Source organism: Myotis lucifugus, unplaced genomic scaffold (genome assembly GCF_000147115.1).
Source record: "Myotis lucifugus unplaced genomic scaffold, Myoluc2.0 scaffold_283, whole genome shotgun sequence".
Taxonomy (NCBI): Eukaryota; Metazoa; Chordata; class Mammalia; order Chiroptera; family Vespertilionidae; genus Myotis; species Myotis lucifugus.
In genome coordinates this window covers 1484686-1506258 of record NW_005871331.1, presented here as the reverse complement: position 1 = coordinate 1506258, position 21573 = coordinate 1484686, and the positions used below count along the sequence as shown (strand labels likewise).

Genomic DNA, 21573 nt, shown 5'->3' with positions numbered 1-21573 from the left:
CTCTGAAATACAAAGAATCATTAGAGAGTAGTACAAACAATTATATGCCAACACATTTTTGAGAGTGTAGAAAAAGGGTAAATTTGTATAACCTCAGATTCAATTATGAAGAAATAGAAAATCAGAACAGACCAGTTACTAGTAAGGAGACTTAATCAGTCAAAACCTCTCAGCAAAGAAAAATCCAGGATCAGATGTCTTCCCTGGAGAAGTCTACCCAAATTTTTTAAAAACTAACAACAATCCTTCTCAAACTCTTCCAAAAAATAGAAGAAGAGGGAACACTTCCAAACTAATTTTAAGGGCTGGCATTTCACTGATACCAAAGCTAGACAGGACACTACAAGAAAAAATTTACTGACCAATATCCCTGGTGAATGTAGATGCAAAAATTCTCAACAGAATATCAGTAAACTGAATTGAACAATGCATTAGGATCATACCATGATCAAGTGAGATTTATTTCAGGGATGCCAAGATGGTCCAACATTTGCAAATCAATCAATATGATATACCACATTAACAAAATGAATAATAAAAATCTTATGATTGTCTCAATAGATTAAAAAAAAGCATTTGACAAAATTCAACATCCTTACATGATAAAAACTCTCAACAAACTGGCTATAGTGGTAATGTACCTAACATAATAAAGACCATATATGACAAACCCACAGCTTATGTCATACCCAAAGTGAAAAGCTGAAAGCTTTTTCTCTAAGATCAGGAACAAGACAATAATGCCTACTCTCACCATTTTTACTTACTTATTTTTATTATTTTATAAACAAGTGTTAAATTCCTATAGCGTCTCATCAACATTATAATGAAATGATGTTGAATGAAAGACATTAATACAGGACCTGCTGTAGTTGATAACAATACTAGTATATTGTATTATTGCAATTTGCTAAGAGAATAGAATTTAAATGTTCTCACCAAAAAAATGTAAATATGTAAGGTGATAGATGTGTTAAGTTACTCGATGAGGGTGGAGTCCTTTCTCAGTATATACCTATATCAAACCATCACATTCTTTTTTTTTTTTTTTTTTTAATATTTTATTGATTTTTTACAGAGAGGAAGGGAGAGAAATAGAGAGTTAGAAACATCGATGAGAGAGAAACATCAATCAGCTGCCTCCTGCACATCTCCCACTGGGGATGTGCCCGCAACCCAGGTACATGCCCTTCACCGGAATCGAACCTGGGACCTTTCAGTCCGCAAGCCGACGCTCTATCCACTGAGCCAAACCGGTTTCGGCGCCCATCACATTCTTATACTCTTAAAATATCTTACAGTTTTGTCAGTTATACCTGAATTTTAAAAAATCACCTACTAAATCCTAATCCCTCAACAAACAGACAAGCGAAGGCCCAGAAAACTAACTGATTGAAGATCATCTACCAAGTTGTAAAACTGAGGTTTTAAGGAGTAATTAGAATATGGAGGGAAAAAGCAAGTTTTTTGTAGATAAGCAAGAAAGGTGCTAAGAGATCTGAATTTCCAAAACCAATCTCAGAATTCTCCTTGTTTAGTAACATTGATTTAAAGTAGTTCTAATAATTAAATAAATATGTCAAAGTGAACTCCCCCCCAAAAAAAAAAGAAATGTTAAATATTTAGTTTAAGATGCCTAACTGTAGTGCATTTGCCAGCTTTTGTTTTGATTTATTTTTTCTCTTGCCCTTTTTCAAATTTTCCATAAACTATGCTGATGGATGAGTCATAAAAATGTCATGGGGAGAAACTTGTGTATTAATGAGAAAGTCAAGCATGTCTATGATATTCCTTTTAATTTTAAAAGGAATTTGTAACTTTGGTGCAATAGTGACATGTGAGAAATGGCGTGAAGCTGAGAAAAACAGAGCTCACCTTTCCTGCTGTTTAAGGGCGGATGGAGGGTTTAACCATCCGGCTGCTGGGTTGCTTGGTATTCTTTGTGGCGAGTAACAACAGTTCTTTCATCAAGGACCGTATTGATGCCAGATATTTAGTTACAAATCTTCTTCTTGAAAGGTCAGTTGTCCTGCTGTGTGTCAGTTGTCCAGTGAGCCCTTTCACTGCGTGGCATTCCTCTGCCCTCACTCCTGGAAGCTGTTCTACAGATTGCACTTGTGGTTTCAGAAGGGAACAGGAATTGATTATCTGGTGAATCGCTCAGGAAAGGCGAAGGTTCTGCTGAAAATGCATGACTGTCTCTTCATTTATGAAAGACAAAAACTTAGAAAACATCATTTAAATAGGCAAAATTCACACTGCACAAAATGTATATGATAAAAAACAAGTCTTCTCAATATCAACTGTGACTGAGTTGTGTTGCTACCATGTACTCTTGACATGATGTGATGAAAGTGGCACTTCGCTTCTGTGGTTTTTCTTCCAAGAACTTATAACACCAGTCTAATCACGAAGGAAGCAAACAAATCCATGAGATGGTCATCCTATGGAAAACTAGACCCTTATTCCTCAAAATTGTGAAGGTCATCAAAAACAAGGAAAGTCTTGCCGGGCTGGCGTGGCTCAGTGGTTGAACGTTGACCTATGAACCCGGAGGTCATGGTTCGATTCCCAGTCAGGGCACATGCCCGGGTTTTGGGCTCGATCCCTGTGTGGGGCATGCAGGAGGCAGCCGATCAATGATTCTCTCTCATTATTGATGTTTCTATCTCTCTCTCCCTCTCCCTTCCCCTCTAAGATCAATAATAAAAATATATTAAAAAAAAAAAAAAGGAAAGTCAAACTGTCACAGACAAGGGGAGCCTAAGGAGAAATGACAACTAAATGTAATATAGTATACTGGATGGGATCATGGGACAGAAAAAGGGTATTAGGTAAAAACTAAAAAAATCTGAATAAATGGTAGACTTTAGTTAATAGTAACACATCAATACTGGTTCATTAATGGTGGCAAAAGTGTCATACTAATGTATCATGCTAATAATAAAGGAAATTGAGTATAAGGTGTATGAGAACTCCTCTGTACTATCTTCTCTTCTCAGTTTCTATGTAAATTTAAAACTGTTCTGAAAAAAATAAAATAGTCTTCTTCCTTCCCTGAACCTCTAGACCAGCGGTTCTCAACCTTGGGTCGTGACCCCTTTGGGGGTTGAATGACCTTTCATAGGGGTCGCCTAAGACCATCGGAAAACACATATATAATTACATATTGTTTTTGTGATTAATCACTATGCTTTAATTATGTTCAATTTGTAACAATGAAATTGGGGGTCACCACAACATGAACTGTATTAAAGGGTCGCGGCATTAGGAAGGTTGAGAACCACTGCTCTAGACCCTGGTCTTACCATTTTCTTGTGACTCCTTTGAGAGAGATTTTAGGCCAATATCAACATAATTTATATATCCTTCTTTCTGCTTAAAAAACAAAAACAAACCCAGGCAAATGGCAACATACTACATATAATATTCTTCACTTAAGAATATATTTGGAGCCTGGCTGGTGTAGTTCAGTGGTTGAGCCAACCTATGAACCAGGAGGTCACAGTTTGATTCCTGGTCAGGGCACATGCCTGGGTTGCGGGCTTGATTCCTGTAGGTAGCCAATCAATGATTAGATGTTTCTATCTCTGTCTGAAATCAATCCTACATAATAAAAGCCTAATATGCAAATTGACCGAACAGCAGAATGACTGGAGGAACAACTGGTCGTTCTGACGCTCACTGACCACCAGGGGGTCAGACGCTCAATGCAGGAGCTGCCCCCAGCCCAGAGGCCCAGGCTAGCCAAGGCGAGTGCCAGCGGGAGCCCCCCTCAATCGTCCCGTCGGTTGCCCACCTTGGCCGGCTTGGTGCCGAGCGCTCGCTGGCCCCACCCCCCGCTGCTGCAGGTCACCTCCCTGGGTAGAATGATATCATTTATGTTGGAAGAAAAACCCAGATATGTTATGGGAACATATTCCATTAATCAGAATGATAACAGTTGAAAATTTGGAGAGAATGCTAGATTTGAGAATAGTAGTGAAAGAGACTTTGGTCTTTTCAGTGATGTTTAGATTTGTATAACAAGAATGTATTCATGTTTTGCTTGAGCTGTTATAGTTATCAATGAAATATAGAGATGTTTGGATAATTTATATCTGTCTTTATGCTATAATCATAGAATAATCTCTATTTTCAACCACATGCTGACCATTTAAAAATTTTGATCATATATTAGGTTTTAGAAAAAAATCAGTGTATTTCACAAAGTAGAATTAGGTGAGGATCACATTCTTTGGTCACTATTATTATCCCAATCAAACATTTAATCACCTCAGGTTTTAAAACTATATGTAATTCTAGCTTTCTGTTTACAATGGTTGGATTCTAGTACAAGTGACTAAAATTTTTAAAAATTTACTATTGGCCTTAATACCCTTTAATGCAAAATAGAGCACTTCAGTGGCTATGTTGTATGAATATAGTGAACAATTTCTTAAATTATGTGACTCCAAAGAATACGTGTTATTTTAATATGTAATTTTTGTTTTTCTTAAAGAGATGTGAAAGCTGGAAATATTCTTCTTGGAGAAGATGGTTCAGTACAGATTGCAGGTAATGATTAGTATTTCTTTTATTTTGACTTAATGCTCAGTAGAACCACATTACCCATCTTTACATTTTCGGGATCATTTCTAGTCAGGCACCCTATATTGGCACATCCCTGCTGACTCTCAAGATATTCTTCACTTCTCAATATTCATTTTCAATCTTAGACATTTTTCTGACTATTACTCATCACCTTCTAGTTATCCACTCCTTATCCCCCATTAGGGTCTTTTTCTATGGTTTCTCATAGCATTCTGTACAGCTTTTTAAAGGAGAAGTAGTCAAGAAACCTCCTTATGTTTAAGAATAAATATGCTATAGAGAGGTGATCTAGAGCTGCTTCTGTACTGGGGGACATGGGGTATTCACCAATTAGGAAGAGTCATTTGAGAGGTGGAAGTGCGCTTTTGGGAGATTCAGAGCTGAAGAGTTGGAGTCCAGGGTCTGCCAAAGGTGGCTATCCTGGTGAAGTAACCCTTGCTTCAGGCCGAGACTCCAGAATGGTGGAACCACAGGCTTGTTGAGCAAGCAGATGATCTGAGAAAACCTCAGTGTAGTCCCATGTACACTGTTGCAACAGTCTGGTGTTTGGCAGGAGGAAGATAATCACTCAAAACTTAATTCTTTCTTCAGCATTAAAAGATAACTTAGGTACACATTTTCATGTCAGTGGATAGAGCGTCGGCCTGCAGACTGAAAGGTCCCAGGTTCGATTCCGGTCAAGGGCATGTACCTTGGTTGCGGGCACATCCCCAGTAGGGGGTGTGCAGGAGGCAGCTGATCGATGTTTCTCTCTCATCGATGTTTCTAACTCTCTATTCCTCTCCCTTCCTCTCTGTAAAAAATCAATAAAATATATTTAAAAAACAAAAACAAAAAACATAAGTATAAAAGGTGTTCAGCCTCACTAGTAATCAGTTAAAAACGAAGTAGAGTATCATTGGGATACCATGTCATACTGACTCAGTTGGCTTACAAATCTAATAATACCAGTTGTTAGTTTGGATGTAAAGCAAGGAAAAAAATCTCATACTCTGATCATGAGAGTGTAAATTAAGTTAAAGATATGCATACCCTAAAACTTTGGCTTTTAGATGGTATGGCCTAGAGAAACTCATGCTTACGTGTGCCGTGGTGCTCATAAGCATTGAGAAGTTTAAAACAGCCCCCAGCCCTTCATTAGTATACTGGATGAATAACTTGTGGTTAATTTATACATTAGAATACTATCTAGTTGAAATTGGGTAGAATTACAACTATATACAAAAACATTAATAAATTATAAAGACATAGGATGAAATAAACCAGTCAAATTAGATTACAGGGGCCCGCAAAAGTAGGTTTACAGTTTGTATATAGAATGTGATTCCATTATATAAGTTTAACATCAGGGATGATTGTCTATATTGCTTAGGGAAGCAAAACGAGGTGGAAGAAAAAAATAAAGGAGAAGACTGTGATAAAATAGTGAACAGAATTATTACCAGGAATCTGTCTTCCCACCTGGACAGCAATTGAACTGGCAGAATCTGATGCACAGTGGGGTTCTCGATAACATTTTGTCCGTCATTTCATTATAATACTAGAGGCCCGATGCATGAAATTCATGCAAGGGGCTCGGCCCTCGCATCCCCAGCTTCGTCCAGAAGGTCGTCCAGAAGGTTGTTTGGCTGTCTGGTCTAATTAGCATATTACGCTTTTATTATTATAGGTAGATAGATGAGATGCTGTAGGAACTTAACTCTTTCTATATCAATTAGCTTATGGTAAAATTGGCTTCGTTATACATTGTTTTACTTAAAGTCCCAGAACTTGCTGATGTTAAGTGAGGACTTACTGTAACTGTTTTGGAATTCTGTGGACCATTAAAGGCTTGAAAATTCTAGGGAAGGTCTTAGATTGCAAATTGTGCTTAATTTGGTCAATTTCAAAGCCAAATTTCTCACCCATCAGCCACTGTACGCAGCTGTGCATGTTTTGGAATGGTTTGCACATAACTTGCGGGAATCATAGTGGGCAAAAATGATCTGTTCTCCAAATATCATGCATCTGTGTTCTGATCAGTGATTGCTGCTTCAGATCTCAAAGGTGCAGGCAAAGAGGCAAACAGCCATTATGGTTGTTACACACCCTCTCCCTCCCCACAGTGATTTCCAGGCAACTTAACAGGCCAGCACCCGTTTTCCTTCCCTTCATTTTTCTCGTCTTTCCCTTTTGGAGCCAGACATTAAAGACTAGGACATTAAAAAACACCTACATTTACAGGGAAAATTGGAAAGTGACTGCACATGCAGAAAAGATCTGAGAAGACCTTTAAGTTTACATCTCAGGCTGATGCTTGACATAGACACAGTCTCCAACAAACAAAAACATTTACAAAAAAACCAGCAAACCTTGGAAATGGGGTAGAATCTGATCTCCACAGTGGCCATATTATCAGATTTAAATCTCCAGTTTTCAACAACAACAAACTTACAAGGCATTTAATGAAACTGCAAAGTATGATCTATTCAAAGGAAATACATAAGTCAACAAACTGTCAGTGAAAAAGACCTGAAGGCAGATCTGCTATACAAAGATTTTAAAAGAGCCGTCTTAAAGATGCTCAGAGAAGTAATGGATGCTGTACAGAAACCAAAGAAAACAATGTCTGAACAAAATGGAACTAGTAATAAAGAGAGAAAACCTAAAAGAAACCAAAAAGAAATTATGGAACAAAAAGTACAATAACTATACTGTGACATGAAAAATTCACTGGAAGATTCACTTGCAGATTTGAGTTGGCAGAAGAAAGAAATGGTGATCTTGGAGATAGGGAAATGAAAACTAGCAATATGATGAATAGAAAGGAAAAGGGTTGAAGAAAAGTGAACAGAGCTGAGGGAGTAGTTAGACACCAGTAAGTGGACCAACATACACTTTGTGGGAAGTCCAGAAAGAGAAGAGAGAAAGGGGCAGAGAGAGTATTTGATGAAATAATGTCTGAAAACTCCCCAAATTGGATGAATATAAACATCAAAGAAGCTCATTGACCACCAAGTATGAAAAACCCTAAGAGACACATTATAATCAAATTTATGAAAGCCAGGGACAAGAATCTTGAGAACAGCAAGAAAGAAATGACTTGTCACAAGGGTTACTGAATAATGTGGTCAGCAGATTTCTTATGAGAAACTACGGAGGCGAGAAAGCAGTGGACTGATATATTCAAGTGCTAAAAGAAAAGAATTCTCAACCAAGAATCCATTATCTGATAAAACTTCATCAAAAGTGAGGGATAAATAAGACATTCTCAGATAAATAAAAACTGAGGATTATGTTTCCACTTGGCCTGCCCTGCAAGAAATGCCCAAGGGAGACCTGCAAAGCGAAATGAGAAGATGCTAGACAGTAACTTCAAGCAGGATGAGGAAATAAAGACCTCAATAAAGGTAAATACACGGGCAAGTATGAGAGCTGTTACTATAAGTATTACTGCAACAATGGTTTGTAGCTCTACTTTTTGTGTTTTCTACATGATTTAAGAAACTAATACACTATTGAAAACAGTAATTGGTCTAAAAGTTAGTATTATAGTAACATTAGTTTATAACTCCGTCTTGTCTACATAATTTAAGAGACTAGTGCATTTAAAAGAATTGTTCATTTGTGGTTTTGAAGACACAATGTATTAAGATGTGCTTTTGTAACATCAGTAATCAAAAAGGGTGGGAACAGGGCTATAAAGGAGAAGCGTTTTTCTGTCTTGAAGGTAAGTTGGTATAAATTCAAATTAGAGTGTTATAATTTTAGAATGGCAAGTCTAACCCCTGTGGTAGCCACAAAGAAAATAACTGTAGAATATAGACAAAAACCAACTAAACACACAACACAAAAGTAACGTAGGAAATGAGGGACAAAACTATTAGATATAAGGAAAATAAACAATACAATGACAGAAGTTTCTTCATATCAGTAATTGCTTTAAATGTAAATGGTTAGCTCTCCAGTCAAAAGACAGAGATTGACAGAGTGGATAAAAAAACACATAAAAAAACAAACAAACAAACAAAAAACACATGGTCCAGTTATATACTGTTTATACAGGTTTTCCCACTACCTGATGTAGAGCACTTTTATGAAATCTTTCTTAAGCCAAAATGGCTTAAAGCAAAGAGAATCTCCTGCTTTCAGAATGTTAACTTTAGCCACTTGATTTCACAAAAAACCTACATTGGTATAGTAATGGCTTTTTTTTTGTAAACGTGAAAACCCTCTCCAGGTTTCTTTTAGTGAAAACAGGTACTCATGTAGTCTTTTGTGTTATGCAAACTAGAAAGTGGGGATACCTTTATTGTTAAAATGTCAGTACTACCCAAAGTGATCTACAGATTTAGTACAATCACTATAAAAATCCCAATGATTTCTTTTTTTTTTTTTGTAGAAATAGAAAATCCTATCCTAAAATTCATATGGGATCTCAAGTAACCTCAAATAGGCAAAACAATCTTGAAAAGAATGAACAAAGCTGGAAGAATGACATTCCCTGTTTTTAAGACTTATTGCAAAGCAACAGTAATAAAAGTAGTATGTTACGTATGCCCTGGCTAGTATGGCTCAGTGTTTGAGCCTTGACCTATGAATTAGGAGGTCACAGTTTGAATCCCGGTTAGGGCACATGCCCAGGTTGCTGGCTTAATCTCCAGTAGGGGGAGTATAGGAGGCAACCGATCAAAGATTCTCTCTCATTATTGATGTTTCTATCACTTTCTCCCTCTTCCTTCCTTTATGAAATCATTTAAGATATATATATTTTTAAAAAAATAGTATGTTATGGGCATAAAGATAGTCAGAGACAGATGAAATAGGAAAGAGAGCTCAGAAATAAACCCTCACATACAGAGTGTGGCAAAAAGAGGTTTATGGTTGTTTGTATGGAAAAATACAATAATCTATAATAATAAAAGGGTAATATGCTAATTAGACCAGACATCATTCTGGGCATCCTTCCAGACAAAACCAGGGCTGGAGCAACGCCCGGGTCCTGGGTGCCTGCTGGCGGCCGGAGGGAAGCCCCGGTCCCGGGTGCCAGAGGGAAGCCGGTGCTGGCAGCTGGGGGAAGTGAGGCCTACTCTTGCACAAATTTTGTGCATCGGGCCTCTAGTTAATAAATAATAGTGCAAGAATAAATTGTACTTCCCATACTCACAACTGTAAATCTACTTTTGCCCACCCTGTATATGGTTAAATTGTTTTGACAAAGGTACCAAGTCTATTCAAGGACAAATGGTGATGAGAAAACTGCATATTCTCATGAAAAAAAAATTAAGTTGGACCCTTATCTAACACCATATACAAAAATTAACTCAAAATGGATCGAAGATTGAAACATAAGACCTAAACAATGAAATTCTAAGAAGAAAACATAGAAAAATAGTTTTATGACATTGGATTTGGCAATGATTTCTTAGAAATGATGCCAAAGGCATGGCTTAACAGAAGAAAAAGTAGACAAATTGGCCTTTATGAAAATAAAAAATTTTGTGCATAGACACTACCAAAAGAGTAAAAGGCAACCCATTAAATGGGAGAAAATATTTGCAAGTCATATACCTGATAAGAGGCTAGTAATATCCAGAATTTACGGAGAGCTCCTAAAACTTAACATCAAAAAGAGCAAGGTTTTAAAAAATGGATTTGAATAGACATTTCTCCAAAGAAGATAAACAAGGGGCCAGTAAGTACTTGAAAAGCTGCTCAACATCAGTAATCATCAGGGAAATGCAAATCAAAACTACGAGGAAATTTCACCTCACATCCACCAGGATTGACTATCAAAAGAAAACCCCCAAACCCAGAAAATAACAAGGATATGGAGAAATTGGAATCCTTGTTCACTGTTGTTGGAAATGTAAAATGGTACAGCTGCTGTGGAAAACAGTATGGCAGTTCCTGAAACATTTAAAAATACTATATGATCCAGCAGTCCACTGAAAGCAGGGACTCAAACGGATATTTGTACACTCATTTTTATAGCAGCATTATTCATAGTGGCTAAATCGTGGAAGCAAACCAAGTGTCCCATCAATGAAATAATCAGTACACAAAATGGTATATACATACAATGGAATATTATTTAATTTATAAAGGAAGAATATTCTGATATCCTACAACATGGATGAATCTTGAGGACATTATGCTAAGTGAAATAAGCCAGTTATAAACAGAGAAATGCTGTATTATTCCACTCATATGAGGTACTTAGAGTAGTCAGAATCATAGAGACAGAAAGTAGAATGCTGATTGCCAGGGCTGTGTGGAGAGGGCAGTGAGGAATTATTGTTTAACTAGAGGCCCAATGCATGAAATTCATGCAAGAGTAGGCCTTTCTTCCCCTGGCTGCCAGCACCGGCTTCACTCTGGCACCTGGGACCCGGGCTTCCCTCTGGCCCTGACTTCATCTGGAAGGACGTCTGGTATAATGTCCGGTATGACATCCAGTCTAATTAGCATATTGCCCTTTTATTATTATAGATAGACTAGGGGCCCGATGCATGAAATTCATGCAAGGGGCTCTGCCCTCACAGCCGTGGCAGCTTGCCTCAGCCCTCGCAGCCCGGCTTCGTCTGGAATGAAGTCCAGGAGGTTGTTTGGCTGTCCGGTCTAATTAGCATATTATGCTTTTATTATTGTAGATGAGTATGCAGTTTCAGTTTGGGAAGATAAAGTGAAAAGAATGGAGCAAGGAGGAAAACCTAAGACTACGATGATGTGTCGGGGTGGAGAGGAATGGAATGAAGGACCTGTTAAGCTGTGTTTTAATTTGGTCCAGAAGTTCCGCAGAGGCTCAGCTTACTCTCTAGGTGGCCCAGGTCTGCTGGGACGTGTCCTTTTTGCTTCTTGTGTAGCCATGCCCATGCCCTGGCCTTTGTGTTTCTCTACTTGAGTAAAATTTGCTTTGTTCTCACACGCACAAAAAAGTTTAGCAAGAAGAGCAGAAGATGTCATGCTGTTTGCATATAGAACTATAACTACTTTATATTATTTTCCTGTTCACTTATGTTACTTACTGTACTTTTAATGCCTTGCTGTTATTTTCTCTGTTCCAGACTTTGGTGTTAGTGCTTTTTTAGCAACTGGTGGTGATATTACCCGAAATAAAGTGAGAAAGACCTTTGTTGGAACATGGAACAGGTACTGTGTGTGTTACTTTTTATTTATTTATTTTTTAAATATATTTATTTATTTTTTAAATATATTTTATTGACTTTTTACAGAGAAGAAGGGAGAGGGATAGAGAGTTAGAAACATCAATGAGAGAGAAACATCAATCAGCTCCCACAACCAAGGTACATGCCCTTGACTGGAATCGAACCTGGGACCCTTCAGTCTGCAGGCCAACGCTCCATCCACTGAACCGAACCGACCAGGGCGGTTCTGTGTGTTTTAAAATGGTTTAGGGTTTTGTTATGAAATTGAAAAACACTGAGTAATGTTTGCTTCTGTTGGTATACTAGGTTAGGTTTGGGAAATACATATATTTGATCTTTGGTTAAGACTTTTGTCCTCCTTTAAAAGAGAACTAAAAAAAAACAAACAAAAAAACTAGAACTTTACAAAGGACATATGCAACTAGGATTTATACTAAAGACAACCTAAGGAATAATATAATGAAGACTGGTTTAGTAATATTTTTCTTAGTACAAATTAAATGACCTAATCTTTTTTAAAAAATATATTGATCTCAGAGAGGGAAAGAGAGATAGAAACATCAGTGATGAGAATCATCGATTGGCTGCCTCCTGCATGCCCCCTACTGAAAATAGAGGTTGCAACCTGGGTATGTGCCCTAACCAGGAATTGAACCCTGACCTCCTGGTTCATAGATCAACACTCAACCACTGAGCCACACCGGCCAGGCAGTATGACCAATTTTGTATTTTTATCACAGGTGTTTTTCATATGGAATTCATTAACCTTGCTTTTGTTTACCTATATAATATTTCTTTAAGTGAATGTACCATATTTAACGATTTCCCATTGTTGGTGAACATTCATTCAGTTTGATTCCTTTTTTTTTTTCTGTTCCCAAGTATATTTAGCTTTTGCCTACTTTAGGTTATATGATTGGTTTAAAACCTGTGAACACTTCCATGGTTCTTGACACATATTGGAAGCTACTTTTTAAAAGTGCTTTTAGGGTGGTAAAGGTAATCCTGTTCATCTCTCTGTTTCCTACAGGTCCGAGGGTATGATTTCAAAGCTGATATCTGGAGTTTCGGGATCACAGCGATTGAATTGGCCACGGGGGCTGCTCCTTATCATAAGTATCCGCCAATGAAGGTGAGGCTTATACCCCAACTACTACCCCAGCTCCTGTCCCAGTTCCATTTCAGAGCCTTTCTTCATTTGACAGTTTTACTCATGGAATTCTGCCCTGCATTCCTTCTAACTCCTGGAGCAGTTAAAATCTGTAGTAGATATTTGGTATTTAGTATTGAATGACTGTGCATTGTAGCGGTCCTCTTTATATGATGACTGTCCATCTCCTGACACTAACTGGTTTGATATTAGGGTCTGATGCCTCTCATTTTAGTGTGTGTTCCTTACAGTCACCTTTAATGAGGATGAACAGCCTTACTGGGGATGGTGATCGTTTCTACTTCATAAGGTTGTTGGAAGGGTTATGAATTAATAGTGGTTATAGCTGACATTCATTGAGCACTTATTTTTCCAGGCACTGCTTTAAGTGCTTTTTATATCTTAAATAAGATAACCCATGCAAAGTGTTCATGTGCCATACATATGTATTATTTTTAATACTGGATAAAAGTTTGCTTAGGACACTAAGCAGCTTTTATTAAAAGCCTATTATTATTTCCTAATGTAGTAGTTACCTGAAGTGTAGTCATTAATCCTGTCCCTAACATTAGTAACAGAATGAGTATTTTGTGTTTAAGATGGTGCTGCCAGTACTATTGGTAACCATTTTTATCTATGTGACCCTTTAGTTGTAATATGCACATGAATTCTGTTTTGTTTGCAGTTATTGTTTATAGTTGTTTTATTTGTAGTTATTGTTTATAGTTCTTCTTGCCACTTTATAAGATATTCTATGACTGTTTGAAATGGCAGACCACTATTGTGAATTGTTATATTGATATTATTCACACCTGTATGATTTTGGTGTACTGTAGAACCTCTAAAACAGTGGTTCTCAACCTCCTGGCCCTTTAAATACAGTTCCTCATGTTGTGACCCAACCATAAAATTATTTCCGTTGCTACTTCATAATTGTAATGTTGCTACTGTTATGAATTGTAATGTAAATATCTGCTATGCAGGGTGGTCTTAGGCGACCCCTGTGAAAGGGTCATTCGACCACCCAAAGGGGTCACGACCCACAGGTTGAGAACCGCTGCTCTAAAAAGATGTTATTCTGTTCCCTTTAAGGATCTAACAATGTGGAGAGGTACAAAACCAGTAAAAGATTATTATGAAAAAACCTCTCTCCATATTCAAAACATATCCTATATAACAAAAGGGTAATATGCAAATTGACCAAAATGTTGGAATGACCGGTCGCTATCATGTGCACTGACCACCAGGGGGCAGATGCTCAATACAGGAGCTGCCCCCTGGTGGTTGGTGTGATCCCACAGGGGGAGCACTGCTCAGCCAGAAGCTGGCTCACAGCTGGCGAGTGCAGAGAGAGGCTCCTGCCTCCATGGGGGCTCCTGGACTGTGAGAGGGTGCAGACCAGGCTGAGGGCCTCCCCCCCTGAGTGCACGAATTTCGTGCGCTGGGCCTCTAGTACATATATATTGACCTACATGTTTGATGGGTGCAATTTTGATTCTGTGAAAGGTAAGTGATGTTTAAGGTCATAGTTTGCCTAAAGGTTGAAGATTTCTAGGAGAAAGTGGATAATCACAAAACTTTAAGAATTTTTTTTTTTTTATTATATAACTGTAAGGTGGGAGGCTGATTTTAAGCAAAAAATAATAGCTTATTTTTATTTATTTTTAAACTAGAGGCCCAGTGCACAAATTCATGCACGGGTAGGGTCCCTAGGCCTGGCCAGCTATCGGAGTGGATCGAGGCCTTCATTTCGTGCTGCCCCCTGGTGGTCAGCGCACTTCATAGCAAGCGATCGAACTCCTGGTCTCCTAGTGAACTCCCAAGGGGACACTTTGCATATTAGCCTTTTATTTTTCAGTGTTGACTTTATGTGTAGAAAAATGGCTTATGCTTTTATAACAATAGTCAAACAGTATAGTAAAAGAATCACCCAAAGTCCCATCACATAAAAATGACTTTCATTACTTGCATCTCTGTGCCTTAAGCTAGTATGTTGCCATGAAAGTCCAGGAAGGAACAGATGGACAGGACAGTCAAGATGGTCAGTTGCTGCGGGGAAGGTAGGAAGAACGAGAACTAAAAAAGCCTCCAGCTTTGTTCTCTAGGACATCATTAGTGATTTTAATGATAGAACTATCTGAGGAGTTCTGGGAAGAGAAGGCCAGATAACAAGGCATCAAGTTGAAAGAGAGCCATGAATAGGTAAAGTCAGCAAGTTCACGCTCCGAATTTTGCTATGGTTTTAATTTTTTTAAAGGTAGTTTGGCAGTATAGGAGTGGGGACAGAAGACATGAAGAAAGGAGTCTAATTAAAGGATATACAGTGTGGATACAGTTGAGCCCTAGTAGGCACAGCATCTGGGAACTTCCTGTAGGATATTGTTTATGTGGATAACTCTGGATTCTGAATAACTGGTCTAAATGTGAACTTTTGGAAAATAATATCTGCTCGTATGTTGGGGGTTGTCCATATTAAAATGTCTTGGCCACAGTATTTAATTTTACTTTACTGAGTCTTTAGAAGTTTTTATTATATTGAAAATTCTTACAGGTTTTGATGTTGACACTGCAAAATGATCCTCCTTGTTTGGAAACTGGTGTTCAAGATAAAGAAATGCTGAAAAAATATGGAAAATCATTTAGAAAAATGATTTCATTGTGCCTTCAAAAGGATCCAGAAAAAAGGTAAAGATCAGATAAGGCTTACTTTTCTCTTCATCTGATATGTTACTAGGAATCACATACATACATGCGCAGAGAATTATTTGTGCATGTGAAAGAGAGATGAACATATAGAGCAGCGGTTCTCAACCTGTGGGTTGCGACCCCTTTGGGGGTCGAACAACCCTTTCACAGGGGTCGCCTAAGACCATCGGAAAACACATATATAATTACATATTGTTTTTGTGATTAATCACTATGCTTTAATTATGTTCAATTTGTAACAATGAAATTGGGGGTCACCACAACATGAGGAACTGTATTAAAGGGTCTCGGCATTAGGAAGATTGAGAACCACTGATATAGAGGATAAAATGAGAAGGTTCAGAGTATGTGTATGTAACAGACACACACATACACATATATATGTATACAAATCTACATATATGTACCTATGGACTTTACAGGAAGGATTAGAAAGAATGTGGAAGATAAAATATTCAAGGAAATAATAGCTGAGAATTTCCTAGAATTGATAGACCTATATCCTCAGGTTAAAGACCATCTCTCAAAATTCCAAGCAGCATTCCCCTTTTCCACTTGGACACATGGTCATGAAACTACAGGACAATGAGGCAAATAGAAACTCGTAAATGCACCCTGAGGGAACAGATTACCTCCTGAGGAATGGCAAGTAGACCATTAGCCACTTCCCCAATAATAACAGTTGATGCCAGAATATACTGGCATAATGTTGAGAGAAAATAACTTAGCCCAGAATTCTCCAACTAGTCAAATTAACATTCAAGAATTAAGCATAGAATTAAGATATTTTTCAGACAAAGATTAAGTTTTTCAGTCATGTTTTAGCACTTAAAGAACTCTTATAAATTGTATTTAGAAAGAAGGAAACGATCCTAGAAGAAAGGAATAAATTATAAGAAGCAATGTTGTGCAAACAAACTATCGAACCTATTGAAAACTTGACTGAATGAAAAAATAGGAATGGTAATGACTGTTGTCAGTGTGCATTTATTCTGTCTGTTACTCTTTGTAGAAATCCTGGTTCTCAAGCTTGAGTGCACATGGGAATCACCTGGAGAATTTGATCAGCTAATGATCCCTGGTTCCACTCTAATTGGTGTGGGTGCAGCCTAGGCATCAGGATTTTTTTCAGCTCCCAGATATAATGCACGGCAACATTTAAGAACCACTGTTTTTAGGGAATTGACCAGGTGATCCTGAACCTTAGAGAAGTGATTTGCTCAGAATTACATGGTAGGTGTGGTGAATCAGGACCAGGCTCTGAAGTATAGAATTGCTTGTTCTTTATTCTCAGTCATACTCAGTTAAAAATTTGTAAAGTTGGTATGATCCCTTTACTCAAATAAAGGAAATAAGACTCTGCACAGTTGAGTAAAATTGAATTTAGATTAAATTTGGGGAATATCTATTAAGTGTAGAGTATTTTTTAAGTGAAATCTATTTTTAATATGTTAATAAGTTGAAGGCTAGCAAGCAGCCACATAGCAAGAAGCAGAGGACTTTGTGAATTTAGATGTTTTTTTTTTTTAAATATTAGTTTGATTGTTGACACTATTATAGATGTCCCCATTTCTTCCTACTTTGCCTAGCTCCATCCAGCACCACCCTGCCCCCCAACCCCCTGGCCGTCACCACACTGCTGTCGGTGTCTAGATGTATTTTTATGCCTTGTTAAAGTAAACATTTTCTAGCCTGCTTCTTGGGAAATAATATTAAATAGCAAATGTATTGGAAGCCACTGAGAAATCATGCTTCCAAAAAGAAATTTCACCGAATGACTTTGTCAAAGAACCTACAATAATTATTATCAGGACATTTCTACATGAGTTTTTATTCTACTTAATGTCTTATACCAAGTTTATCATAGTTTTCTCAGCTTTGAAGATAGAAACCCATATTACATTTGAATTAATTATAAAAGCTTTCTTTTCTGGTTTTAGACCAACAGCAGCAGAATTGCTGAGGAACAAATTTTTCCAAAAAGCAAAGGTAGGAATTTCTAACTTTTGATTTTTGTGTTCATTTTCTCTTCCTCAGTTACCCAAAGTAGGTTCACTGCTCAGAAGCTGTACTATGTTAATATGGTTGTGTTTGGAAGAATGGTAGTAGTAGATCAAATAATTGCAGAGACTGCCATTTATATGGTCTTTGGTAATTAAGATACATGATTTAGAATAAGTAAATTTATTTTTCATGTAAATTAATTTAAATGTCAATAGATTAAACTTATAACAGGAACGATGAATGTTAAATTTTGCCATTATAAATATGATCTATGAAAAATACTGAACTCTCATTTCAGGGTTTACTACTAAATTACTAAACATCTCATTTCCTAAAGATTTCTGATAAGTGGGAATTTACTATATTTGGAAGTATCGGACCATGATCCCAAAGGACATATGGTATAAAGCAAACTTTTCATAGATAATGGTTCCTAACAATACACTGAAGCTCTGTCGCACCTTATAAACCCATGTTAGCAGTATCCGAAGGGAGCTTCAGAATGAAAAGATGGAAGCGTTTCTTGAACTTCTTTATAAAACAGTTAATTTGTCACATTTTAATTTGTGTCAATAAAGACTTCTTTGTCAATAAAAACTTGTTATAAGAAAAAATACTTATTTTTCCTCTCCAGAATAAAGAATTTCTTCAAGAAAAATTATTGCAGAGAGCACCAACCATTTCTGAAAGAGCTAAAAAGGTGGGTATTTAACTCAGTTTTCCTGGGAAATTGCTTTGAGTCGATTTACTTTTGCATTTTGAAGGTAATACTTTGTTGCCCTAGCTGGTGTGGCTCAGTTGATTGAGCGTGGTCCCATGAACCAAAAGGTCACTGGTTTGATTCCCAGTCAGGGCACTTGCCCAGGTTGCAGGTTCAGTTCCTGGTTAGGGTACGTATAGGAGGCAACCAATTGGTTTCTCTCCGTCTCTCTCTAAAAAAAAAAAAACCAATAAAAAAGTAATACTTTGTTAACAGTCTGAGTATTACTCATTTTCTTTCAGCCCTTTCTTTAGCATTCTTTGATACATTCATTCAGTAAATATCATTTATCTACTGAATGCCTACACATTACTCTGCTATCTGCTGTTGATGAATGAATTCTAAACTGTGTTAAATCACTATTTGCAAACTAGAGTGAGTTGTGAGGTTGGGCTCTTTTCCTCACACCATACAAAAGTATTGAAGATACCACTTCATATCCACTAGAAGGACTAATAAAAAAGATAGACAATAACAAATATTGATAAAGATGTGGAGAAATTGGAACCCTCACACTTTAATGGAAGTGTAAAATGGTGCAGCTCCTTTAGAAAGTAGTTTGGCAGTTCTCCAAAAGGCTAAACAAAGCTGCCATATGACTCAACAGTTCCACTTCTTGGCATGTCTAAGAGAACTGAAAACATGTACACATAAAAATATGTTCACAAATGTTCATAGCAGCATTATTCATAATAACTAAAAAGTGTAAACAACCTGAATGTCCATCTACTGATGAATGGCTATGTAACATGTCATATATCTGTTTAATGCCATAAGGAAGAATGATGTATTGATACATGCCATAACAAGCATGAGCCTTTAAAAAATTATGCTAATTGAAAGAAATCAGTTACAGAAGGCCACATATTGTGAGATTCCACTTATGTGAAATGCTCAGACTAGGCAAATTTATAGAGACAAAGTAAATTAGTGGTTGCCTAGGACTGGAGGGATTTTAGAGAAATAGGCAGTGACTGATAATGAGTATGGGTTTTGGAGGGTGGGGTGGGGAGGAAGTGATGAAAATAATCTAAATTTCATTGTGGAGATGGGTTCACAACTTTGAATAAAATGATTAAATTATATGCCTTAAATGGGTTAACTGTATGGTATATGAATTATCTATAATAATAAAAGTGTAATATGCTAATTAGACCGGGCGTCCTTCCAGACGACCTTCCAGATGAAGCTGGGGCTGTGAGGGAAGCCTGGGTGCTGGTGGCTGGAGGGAAGCCAGGTCCTAGGTGCCAGAGGGAAGTTGGTGCCGGCAGCCGGGGGAAGGAAGGCCTACTCTTGCACGAATTCGTGCATTGGGCCTCTAGTATCTCAATAAAGCTGTTACTGAAATAAAGCATTTAGAGGATTGCAGCACCACCAACATAAAGCTCTTAGAAATTGAAAACATTACAGAAGAAATGAAAAAATTCAGTATAAAAGCTGTAGTCAAGTTTAGGATGTTTCCTAGAAAACAGAGCTAAAAGGCCAAGAAATAGATAACAAGAGAGAAAAGACAAGGACAGTAAAAGGATCATTTAAAAAGATTCAACAGATGAGTAAAATGAATTCCAGAAAAAGAGAACTAAAAAGAAAAAAAAAACAGAAGAAAGGAAATTATTGAATAAATAATTCTGGAAAAATTCTAAAACTAGTGGTCATGAATTTCCAGATTGAAAGAGCCCAAGTACCCGGCACAATGAATGAAAATAGGCCAACACTGAGGCCCACCGCCATGAGCACTCAGAATACTGGAAGCAAAACGCTTGTCGGAGAAGGAGGAATGATCACCGACAGGAGCAGGAGTCAGAATCAGGGTCAGGAGTCAGAACGACCTCAGGAGCGCTTCTGGCAACCCGATCACAGTGGAGCAGTTGCTCAACATGATCAAAGGAAATAATTTCTGATCCAGACTTTTTAACAGGCAGACTGTCAGTGAGGTGCAGAGATGGAATAAAGATATGTTTTAGAAATGCATGGCTTTAGTAAGTGAGCCAGGCTAGTGGTGGGGAAAGTGCCTAAACTAAGAAGAGGGAAGTCACATGATCCAGAAAGCATGGTCCTCTGGTTGATGGTAGAGGGAGATCAGAAGTACTAGACCTGGTGTGAAACCTTCCTGGGGGAGCAGATGAGGAGGCTCTGGTGGGAGTCTTCCTCAAGAAGATGACGCTGATGCAGAATACCTACTGTGCATGAATGTGCTGGGAGGAGACTTACATAGCTGGGAGAGAATCGGGGGATAAATTTGACAAGTACATAGAGATAAGCAAATATTGACTCCAGGGAAAACAAAAATGTTATGCAGGAAAGAAAAGTAATTATAATGTACAGTAAGCCTCAGCCATATCAGTTATGTAATCAGGTTATGAAAACACTGAATATTGATTTAACCAAAATAATATATCTTGAGAAAAGAGTAGAGGGGTGGTGATAGGGTTAAATTCTCAACTCCCAAAGTAGGAAGTCCAATAGATTAATTCCTAAAATAAGAAAACGGGTAATAATGAAACCATGTTACATAGAGAGATGAAAATACAATCCAAAAGAATAAGCTAACATGAGTTGAAAATGGTTGCTTATGGTAAATAGGATGAAAGATAGGAGATTGTTATTTTTCTTAACAAAATTTACACAGCTATAGTGCTCTTAAAACTGTACAGGTATAATTGTGATTTTTAAATAAAATTATGACTTCACCTAAGGACTTGGATAATGTTCTAGTTCAGAGCATAGAAGTATAGGGAAAGTAGTGGTTGTGAGTAAAGAAAGAGTGGAGATTATGAGCAGAGCTGAGCTGGCAAGGGCTGGAGGATACTTACAGGAGAATGATTATCTGCTGGGTTGAAGTAGTATAAGGAGAGGAGAATATGATTGACTTTTCTATATAATAAATGTCAACATTAACATAACTTATGTCTCTCTTCCAATGAGCAGGTTCGGAGAGTACCAGGTTCCAGTGGCCGTCTCCATAAGACAGAAGATGGAGGCTGGGAGTGGAGTGATGATGAGTTTGATGAAGAAAGTGAGGAAGGGAAAGCAGCAATTTCACAACTCAGGGTAAGTTTTGGGAGAATGATTATCTGCTGGGTTGAAGTAGTATAAGGAGAGGAGAATATGATTGACTTTTCTATATAATAAATGTCAACATTAACATAACTTATGTCTCTCTTCCAATGAGCAGGTTCGGAGAGTACCAGGTTCCAGTGGCCGTCTCCATA

At 37.6% G+C, this 21573-nt stretch overlaps 1 protein-coding gene across 1 annotated transcript in view; it reads left to right on the top strand.

The window, feature by feature from the left end:
- OXSR1 (oxidative stress responsive 1) overlaps positions 1–21573 on the top strand; it is a 66686-nt gene that overhangs the window by 31096 nt on the left and 14017 nt on the right. Inside the window, 7 exon segments of the mRNA XM_006099761.3 lie at positions 4502–4557; positions 11640–11724; positions 12741–12873; positions 15443–15576; positions 17538–17586; positions 18236–18301; positions 21290–21412. Of these exon segments, the coding sequence (XP_006099823.1) occupies positions 4502–4557; positions 11640–11724; positions 12741–12873; positions 15443–15576; positions 17538–17586; positions 18236–18301; positions 21290–21412 (646 nt within the window).